The sequence below is a fragment of the Pongo abelii genome, chromosome 6, assembly GCF_028885655.2.
Source record: "Pongo abelii isolate AG06213 chromosome 6, NHGRI_mPonAbe1-v2.0_pri, whole genome shotgun sequence".
NCBI lineage: Eukaryota > Metazoa > Chordata > Mammalia > Primates > Hominidae > Pongo > Pongo abelii.
Window position 1 is genome coordinate 147,996,649 of NC_071991.2, and position 10,086 is coordinate 148,006,734.

Here is a 10,086-nt window from a genome sequence, read left to right on the forward strand (position 1 = left end):
AAGATAGGAGTCGGCTTCTATTCTACACTTTTGGGTAGGTGCCTTTTCGGAATAGTCAATTGGCAAGCTGCGCTCTTGACATCCCTTGTGCTGTCCAGTACAATTTACTGCAAATTGCCCCTTAGGGGTCCAGTCAATAACGATTCCATAGGAGTTATTTTGCAGTACCACAGCACTGTTTGCAATGCAATCTTCCCAAGTCAGCACCTCACCTTCCTTAGACCATAATGTCAATTGTTCTGGGCATTTTTTCTTTCTTGGCCTAAATTGATTAGTAAGACTATTAGCTATATGATAGGAATTTCCTGAGGATATGACTTTTGTTTTAGATTGAAAGCTCCTTCCACTAACTATATGAATAGAGGCCTCTGATCCATTATGTGCAGGGACATAAACCATCCAGCTTTGTTTCTCAACAAAGCTGCTGCAGGCCCTGCCTGCTGCAGGCCCCAGACATATAGAAGGAAAGCAATACCAATGGACACATTTATTAACATACCTTCCTCCTCTGGATGAGTAGGGCCTTGGTTATCAGTTGGTCCAGGCATCCAAACACTATCATTAACATAAACCTCAACTGGGGAGTCCAGCCAAGTAACAGGTCTAATCAGTGGAGGGAATGGAATATATTCCCAATAGGTATAATTTTGATCAACCTCAGGTACAGGGAGACTCACCGCCAGGGTAATTACCACCATCATAGCTACCAGCAGATTGTAGGAGGTCCGCGGCTTGTCCTGAGACTTCAGGTCCTCTTCTGCAAGCTGGGTCAATCTCTTGATCTGACCCCAGGTCGGTGGAGTTGCCTGGTGAATCTTGCTCGTCACCTTCTGCTCAGCAGAAATCTTCATTTGAGCCATCAGGCAAGTTGGGGGTGCAGAGAAGTTCTGAGGTCTTCTCCTCTTCCTTGGATTCTGACTCACAGCACAGCTTAAGATGTCTTGTAGGCACCCAGACAGGAAGCTGATTTTCTCCTGGTAAAATACAAGCAAACCCTCTACCCCATGTAATGATTCTCCTCTCTTCCCAGGTCTTTGTTCTGACATCTTTCCACCACACAAGTTTTCTTTCATGGGGATTTAGCTTTTGCCCTGTTAGATGTTGATCTGCTGAAGTTGTAACCTGATCTCTGGACAAGTTCAAAAAATTTAAAATAATAGGAGCCAGTTGTAGCTGCATATAGGGAGTGGAGTATTCCCCCGTCTCTGCCATTTTTTTTGTAATTGAGTTTTTAAAGTTCTGTACGCAAGTTCAACAATGGCCTGTCCTTGAGAATGGCTCAGCTGGGAGGCCTGTTGTGCTGAGCAGGGGTTCAGGGGCTCAAGGGTCTTTCAGAATAACTGGTGACTCTCTGGTTTTGGCCCGGCAGTCTCTTCCAGAATGTCACAGCATGACCCATGTTTTTTGTCTCACTGCAGAGCCTTTGCAAGGTTCAGTATGGTAGCCACCAGGCATACCAAGCTGAATATTACTTCTTTCCTTCTGGGGAAAATGCCTGGTGCAAGTTGTTCTGCCTGACTTTGCCTTTTAGAATTCTGACAATGGAGTAGCTATTTAACTTTAAATAAATTGAAACAAAATAAAATTTAAAATTCAGAACTGCAATCACACTCATCACATTTCAAGTGCTCAGTAGTCACATGTGGCTAAGGGTCACCATCTTGGACAGCACAGAACAACCCCATCCCTGCAGAAAGTTCTATTAGAGCTGCTGGATGATCAGGTGGGCAGGTCCCTTGCACAAGTAAATCTGGACAGCTCCTCCCCTCACTTCCTCTCTTTTCCTGTTTCTCAACATCCTGGCTTAGTATCGTGCGCAAAATCAGAGAGGGGTGCAAGATCTTGATTTTCCAGGTAAGGGAATAGGGGCATGTGTGGTGGGGGTCGGGACAAATGTGTGATTTTGGTGAGGAGGAACCTGTACCTTAAATCGTCTGGTAAAATGTTTTCAGACTATATTCTCGTTGGTTCCTGTTTCCTGTCTTTGCTAATTTTAGGTTGTAATCTGTTTTGAAGGCTGAGCCCTACAAATTAATGCCTCTTTCAGGGATTGCTGCTCAGAGGATACTTGTTTTACAAATAAATGTTTCCTTTCACTGGTTGTGGAATTTATATAGAAACTTTGATTCTTCCAGGGATAAAGTTGGGTGAGCAGACAGAATTAGCTCTGGGGGAGCTGGTGGGAAGAAGAACACTGGGATGTGTAAGGAGCACAGCTCCATATGCGGCCCCACAAAGACTGCACCCAGGTCAGGATTGGAGGCTCTGCAGTCTGAGGTCTTGTTACAGGGTTAAATGTCTGCTTGGAGCTGCCCGTTAAGAAAACTGGCTCCTCAGGGACAGTCCTGGTTTACTGGGCATTGAGCTCCCCTTTAGCGGGTAGGAGGAGGGAGATGCCACCTGGTGTGACTCTCTACAGTTCAGGAGAAGCTGGGTTCTGATGGGTGCTTGTTCCTTAGGCAGAGAGAGGAGAACTCAGCCACCTGAGGTCAGCACCTACAGAAGCACGGTCTCCTGGCTTTGCCTCTGAATTATTAACAGCAGAGCAGCATTAAAGAGCCCACATACTAGAAGGAGGATATGAAGGAACACCCAGAGAATGTCACAAAAACCCAGAATGTCACAGTATTGTTTTCTTCTTCCTGGTGTCCTATCCTCTCTCCTAACACCAGCCACCAAAGCTGATTTTTAAAAATTCTATGATTTCTCTTGTTTACAAGAAGCTGTTTCCTATACCCTATTCTTGAAGGATAAAGAAATAGTCATTCTTTCAAAAGAAATATCTGGCTTTTCACAGTGTTTCATATTTGTTGGCTTCCTATGAGGTGACTCTGTCTTTAACAACTACCATTTTCTGCCTATTTTGTTCAAAGTCTGCTCCAATAAGAGTTCTTCAAATATCTTTCTCCATTGCAAAATGTTTGTAGGTAGCAATGAAATAAAACATTTAAAATTAATACCATGTTTCTATAACACTACATATTAATTAATAAAGGAATGGATTGTCATTTTCACAGATCAGATGTGGGCTGGACATAATGATCAATCAAAGGCAAGAAGCAGGGAGATTATCCATTTATTTATTTAACATTCATCAATAACGATTCTTTGCCCAGTATTGTGCTAGTCCCCAGGGAATAATGAGAAATACAAGACATATGTGGTCTTTCCATCACAAAGCTTGTAGTATAAGAGGAGACAGTAAAAAAATCAAACAATTAACTTCCTAAAGTAATACATATTCTGTAAGAACCCTCTGGGGTGCAGTGGATCATAACAGAGGGTGTTGCTGGTAGACAGTGGTGTTGGGGAAGACTCTCTGGAGAGCCGAGGCCTGTGGGTTGAGCAGGAACAAGCTGGGCACTAGGTTGGAGGGTGAGTGCTCCAGAGAGAAGGAATGATAACTGCAAAGGCCTTGAAGGTGGAAGGAGCCTAGAAGATTTCCAGGACATTGAGGGTAGTGTGGCTCACACATAGGAGAGAGGAGAGAGCTGATCACACAGGGCCTATGGGCCATTCTGAGGACTTCGGTTATTTTGAAATCAATAGTAAGCCACTAGGAAATTTAAACAAGAAAAAATATCAAATTTTAGTTTTTTTTTTTTTGAATTTTGCAACCATATGTTTATTTTTGTCATATTTTTCTAAATCTCTTTAGGATATAACAAACTGTTTATTTATTTATTTATTTATTATTATTATACTTTAGGTTTTAGGGTACATGTGCGCAATGTGCAGGTTAGTTACATATGTATACATGTGCCATGCTGGTGTGCTGCACCCACTAACTCGTCATCTACCATTAGGTATATCTCCCAGTGCTATCCCTCCCCCCTCCCTCCACCCCACAGCAGTCCCCAGAGTGTGATGTTCCCCTTCCTGTGTCCATGTGTTCTCATTGTTCAATTCCCACCTATGAGTGGGAATATGTGGTGTTTGGTTTTTTGTTCTTGTGATAGTTTACTGAGAATGATGATTTCCAATTTCATCCATGTCCCTACAAAGGACATGAACTCATCCTTTTTTATGGCTGCATAGTATTCCATGGTGTATATGTGCCACATTTTCTTAATCCATTCTATCATTGTTGGACATTTGGGTTGGTTCCAAGTCTTTGCTATTGTGAATAATGCCACAATAAACATACGTGTGCATGTGTCTTTATAGCAGCATGATTTATAGTCCTTTGGGTATATACCCAGTAATGGGACGGCTGGGTCAAATGGTATTTCTAGGTCTAGATCCCTGAGGAATTGCCACACTGACTTCTACAATGCTTGAACTAGTTTACAGTCCCACCAACAGTATAAAAGTGTTCCTATTTCTCCACATCCTCTCCAGCACCTGTTGTTTCCTGACTTTTTAATGATTGCCTGATTGTAGAGTAGAAAAGGGATTGAAGGGGAGATGATCAATTAGAAGCCTGTTAAGTTGCATACAATTGACAGTGGGTTGTATTAGCACAAAGATGGAGAGAAATGGGTAATTTTGAGTTTTTTGGAAGTAGAATCAGTAGGATTTGGTGATGGGCTAATGAGAGAGAGAGGATAAAAGAGTTGTAGATGACCCCAAGGTTCTGCAGGAGCCATGGGCTAGATGTTGGTGCCATCTGCTGAGATGGGAGCCAGGAAGGCAGACAGGATGTGGAGGTCAGGGCTTAATTTCAGCCAGGTTCTGTCTGAGATGTCCATGAAATAGCCAAATGGAGTGAGATACAAAAGTTTGGAACTTTTATAAGCTAAGTGAGATATAAAAGTTTGGAACTCTGAGGAGGGTGTAGGCTGCAGACCTCATATAAACTCATCCAAGCCACGAATCTCTAGGTAGAGGGGGGAAGGGGCCAGAAGCAGTGTGAGGAAGCACTGGAAGCATTTATGTTTGTGTAAAGGAAAAGGAACAATCTGAAAATGAAACTGGAAATGGAGGGTTGAGGAGACTTTTGGGAAATGGAGCAGGAGAAATCAATGTAGCAAGCTCATGGCAAAAAGAAAGTTGTTGACTACAGGCAGTCAGGGATTCTAGTTGCTTCCATTTCCCTAAAATGACATGGTTATGTTTCTTGATCTACAGGAGTTCAAGTGACAATGGAAGCCCAATACGGCAGTGTGAGCTTCAACCCCAGCACACCAGGGGCCAGTTATGGTGAGAGGGCATTCAGTGCTCCCCAGACCAGGCTGCAGGGAGGTTAGCAGTTGGGGGTGGGGGATATGGGGGGGGAATAGGGGTGTGGGTTCTCCTGCCTTGCCACCCAGTCCCCATTTGAGCAGGAGAAAAATATTTCCGACCTCCTTTCTCATTTTCTCCTCATTTGACCTGCTCTTTTATCTTTCTTGACCCTCTGCACTTTCTGCCCATGGTGTGGCTGTAGCAGCTAAGCAGAAGAGAGATTAAATATCCTCTGATTGACCCAGGGCTCGGCACAGTTTCTTACCTCCTGCTTCCTACAACATGGACACACCAGAACAGCTGGTTGTAGCCTCTCTGATTGTTTTTCTGCCCCTTTCTTCAGCCTGGAGGAGAACTGGGAATGAGGAATGTGGGAGTAATTGATCCCTCACCCTGGTCTCTAATTTCCCAGCTCCTGGTGGTCTCACTATAACCAACAAATTAAACTGGCTGGCTCATTCAGTGTATCACATGACCCTCCATTTTCTTCCTTATCCATAGAAATTGACTATATCAGTTGAGATTTTGCTGGTTTAATAAACTATCCCAAAGTGTCATAGCTTAAAACATCAGCCATTTAGTTGGTTCTTAATTCTGTGGGTTCACTGGGCCGTTCTTGGGTCTGGACCAGCTTGGTTCATCTCAGGCACTCACTCATGCATCTGGGGTGAGCTAGTGCTTGGTATGCAACTGAATGGTCTAGGATAGCCTTATGGACATGTCTGGTAGTTAGCAGGCTCTCAGACAGCAAGGGTAATAGAGATAACTGGGCCTTGTTGTTATCATTAAGAAGGCTAGTCCAGGCTTCCTTTCAAGGCAGTTGCAGGAGGAGCAGAAAGAAAAGGCAAGCCACAGTGCATAAGCACTTTTGGAGTCTCTGCTTGCACCAGGCTTTCTACTGTCCTATTGTCCAGAGCAAGTCATAAGGCCCACCCAGATTCAACAGTTGAAGAGACAGATAGCATCTTGATGGGAGGAACTGCAAATCTACATCCCAGAGGCATGCATCCAGGGATGGGAATAGATTGCGGCTACATTTACAATCTCCTCCATGGATTGTCACCATATGTTGTCAACACTGACTAACAGTTGCAGTGTTGGAGCTGGCCTTTGGTGCTTTGTCATTTTGCCTCCCATGATTCTCCTACTTCCTTCCCTATGGCCAAAAAATGCCCTCAGGATATCCTTAGGATGGAGCCTTCTGCTGTGATGCTAACTAAAGATGTGAACGCCAGCCCACGTTTTTCCTTAGATAATCTTAGCCTTCCTGTATCCAGTGTTCTCAGTCACATCACTTTCGGAAATATGCTTCTTTCATTCCAGAATTCGGGTTATCAAACGTGGGAAGCTGTATTTTAAGAATAATGATAAGTTGTATAACCCACTTCCCTGGCTTCTTAATGGGAAGAAGAAATGCTTCATTTTGAATATAAATTGGGAAAATAAATCTCCACTACAGATATGCTAAAGTCAAATCTTGGGTTACTCCCTGCACGACCTTATTTAGAAAGAAACAGCTGGCCGGGTGCAGTGGCTCATGCCCGTAATCCCAGCACTTTGGGAGGCTGAGGCGGGTGGATCACCTGAGGTCAGCAGTTTGAGACCAGCCTGACCAACATGGCGAAACCCCGTCTCTACTAAAAATACAAAAATTATCCAGGCATGGTGGTGCATGCCTATAATCTCAGCTACTTGGGAGGCTGAGGCAGGAGAATCGCTTGAACCCATGAGGCAGAAGTTGTAGTGAGCTGAGATCATGCCACTGCACTTCAGCCTAGGCAACAAGAGTGAAACTCTGTCTCAAAAAGAAAAAAAGAAAAAATAAAGGTACAAACAGCTATTATTGACAGCTCATAGTTCTCTTCTGAAACCATTTTATTTCTTCCTCTGGGCTACATAGCTACAAAAGGTCAGACTGAGAAGCTCAAAGGAATCCTAAAAAGCAAGACTGAAGATAGGAGATTAAGGGAAGGGCCAGTTGCCCAAGTACTGCAAAATGAGCATCAGGCCCACAGGACTCTCTGAGTGCAGCAGTAACATCAGGAGAAGCCCCCACAGCCAGTAACAGACGAGGGCACTGGGGGTGAGGACTCTGCAGGGGAATCTAATAGAGGTAGATTCTAACAGCATGGCTTTTTTTTTTCTTGATGTCCCAGGGCCTGGAAGGCAAGAGCCCAGAAATTCCCAATTGAGAATTGTGTTAGTGGGTAAAACCGGAGCAGGAAAAAGTGCAACAGGAAACAGCATCCTTGGCCAGAACGTGTTTCATTCTGGCACTGCCGCAAAATCCATTACCAAGAAGTGTGAGAAACGCAGCAGCTCATGGAAGGAAACAGAACTTGTCGTAGTTGACACACCAGGCATTTTCGACACCGAGGTGCCCAATGCTGACACGTCCAAGGAGATTATTCGCTGCATTCTTCTGACCTCCCCAGGGCCTCATGCTCTGCTTCTGGTGGTTCCACTGGGCCGTTACACTAAGGAAGAGCACAAGGCCACAGAGAAGATCCTGAAAATGTTTGGAGAGAGGGCTAGAAGTTTCATGATTCTCATATTCACCCGGAAAGACGACTTAGATGACACCAATTTGCATGACTACTTAAGGGAAGCTCCAGAAGACATTCAAGACTTGATGGACATTTTCGGTGACCGCTACTGTGCGTTAAACAACAAGGCAACAGGCGCTGAGCGGGAGGCCCAGAGGGTGCAGTTGCTGGGCCTGATCCAGCGCGTGGTGAGGGAGAATAAGGAAGGCTGCTACACTAATAGGATGTACCAAAGGGCCGAGGAGGAGATCCAGAAGCAAACACAAGCAATGCAAGAACTCTACAGAGTGGAGCTGGAGAGAGAGAAAGCACAGATAAGAGAGGAGTATGAAGAGAAAATCAGAAAGCTGGAAGATAAAGTGGAGCAGGAAAAGAGAAAGAAGCAAATGGAGAAGAAACTAGCAGAACAGGAGGCTCACTATGCTGTAAGGCAGCAAAAGGCAAGAACGGAAGTGGAGAGTAAGGATGGGATACTTGAATTAATCATGACAGCATTACAGATTGCTTCCTTTATTTTGTTACGTCTGTTCGCGGAAGATTAAACTTAATGAAAATCTGTTTGTATTTTCTGCATATTCTCTGGCAACCTTGCCCCATACTTACTTATTTAGCATAGTCAGAGTGCTCTAGTTTCTGTCTCTCAGGCACTCATAACTAAGGACCACCATTGGCCATTGGTAGATGTTTGATTGACTTAACAAGAGAGGGACAAATTTTCAATTTGTGAAACTCCAAAGCGGAAAGTATTGGTGCTTGCTACCTTGTGAATTATTCCTTAGACATGCAGAGAAATTGTATGCAAGAGACCAAAGAAGATGGCTCCAAGCTATATCATGTTACCTCTAATAAAATCTTTTCTTCTAGATTCTTTCTATGTTAGCAGATAATCTCCCATTGTAGCTTCCACTCACTTATTCTTGCGTTCAGAGTCACAGTGATCATCTTACCCATGTGGTTTGTAAGAAAGAAAGATCAATTCTTTGTTTGCAGTAGGTAATCTTAGAGATGGAGATGATTGTAGAATTATTTCTAGATGAGTGTCAATTTATTTAATTCCATTGTCATATAAGGAGTCAAATTGTTTCTTATCATTTGTTCATTGAAGAAGAGAGACCTGTCTGGAAAATCGATCTCTACAAATTCAACTAAATAATGATCCCCAAATGCTGAAAAAATGAAAGACAGCAATTCAACAGATAATAGAGCAATGTTTAGTATATTCAGCTGTATCTGTAGAAACTGTTTGACCAACCTCAGTTTAACCAATTTGATGAATACCCAGTTCTCTTCTTTTCTTGAGAAAGATAGTTGCAACCTCACCTCCCACACTCAACACTTTGAATACTTATTGTTTGGCAGGTCATCCACACACTTCTGCCCCCACTGCGTTGAATTTTTTGCTTATGTTGTTTACAATAAAACTTTTCAATTATCTCATATTTGTGCAGAATTGGAACCTGTTTTGTCTTGGAGAATACTACTGCTACTTCTAATAATACAGGGATGAATTTTGCTTTATGGTAAAAGTTCAAGACAATTTTGGAGCTAGACTTTGTCTACCCTCATGACATCTCCCCTTCCCCCTTTCCCTAGAAGATTTGAGCCACAATCTCAACCCATATATCAGCCAAAGACCACAACTTCCTTGGATCTTCATTATGTGCTGATGGAAATTATGTGTAACCAAGGTGTCTGAGACCTGTGTAGTTTTGTTGGTGCAAAAATTCCCTTTAATATAGAGATAGCAATAGTTGAAGTTCCTATCCCTTTTCTACTTTTCTACTGGGCTCTCCTCACCTAATAATTTCTAGAAATCTTGAAAGCATGTTTTCATGTTCTAACAGTATGTCCTAGAGGTCACATGTGATTATGCCAACTTTCCATGTTCTGCCATCTTGAAATTGGCTTCTCCATGCTCTAAATCATTTTGTCCAAAATAGGATATACATTTCTTTTTTTAAATTTTATTATTATTATACTTTAAGTTTTAGGGCACATGTGCACAATGTGCAGGTTTTTTACATATGTATACATGTGCCATGTTGGTGTGCTGCACCCATTAACTCATCATTTAGCATTAGGTATACCTCCTAATGCTATCCCTCCCTCCTCCCCCGACCTCACAACAGTCCCCGCTGTGTGATGTTCCCCTTCCTGTGTCCTTGTGTTTTCATTGTTCAATTGCCACCTATGAGTGAGAACATGCGGTATCTGGTTTTTTGTCCTTGTGATAGTTTGCTGAGAATGATGGTTTCCAGTTTCATCCATGTCCCTACAAAGACATGAACTCATCATTTTTTATGGCTGCATAGTATTCCATGGTGTATATGTGCCACATTTTCTTAATCCAGTCTATCGTTGTTGGACATTTGGG

The 10,086-nt window shown here is 43.0% G+C and overlaps 1 protein-coding gene across 2 annotated transcripts; it reads left to right on the forward strand.

Moving 5' to 3' along the window:
* The first annotated feature begins 1,742 nt into the window (after nucleotides 1–1,742).
* GIMAP4 (GTPase, IMAP family member 4) lies at nucleotides 1,743–9,149 on the forward strand. 2 transcript variants are annotated; one of them, XM_002818663.6, is made up of 3 exons: nucleotides 1,743–1,854; nucleotides 5,071–5,184; nucleotides 7,323–9,149. In XM_002818663.6, exons 2-3 carry the CDS (start codon nucleotides 5,085–5,087, stop codon nucleotides 8,252–8,254), a joined length of 1,032 nt encoding a protein of 343 aa, XP_002818709.1. In that variant the 5' UTR covers nucleotides 1,743–1,854; nucleotides 5,071–5,084; the 3' UTR covers nucleotides 8,255–9,149. The 2 variants fall into 2 exon arrangements, with proteins under 2 accessions (XP_002818709.1, XP_002818710.1); XM_002818664.6 differs by having other exon boundaries at nucleotides 5,071–5,142.
* Nucleotides 9,150–10,086: the final 937 nt, after the last annotated feature.

Excerpts from the sequence above, each read along its gene's own strand:
- GIMAP4 (XM_002818663.6), top strand. The coding sequence starts at position 5,085 with ATGGAAGCCCAATACGGCAGTGTGAGCTTCAACCCCAGCACACCAGGG. Across the intron at positions 5,185-7,322 it reads CCAGACCAGGCTGCAGGGAG|GGCCTGGAAGGCAAGAGCCC; the intron begins GTTAGCAGTTGG and ends TTGATGTCCCAG.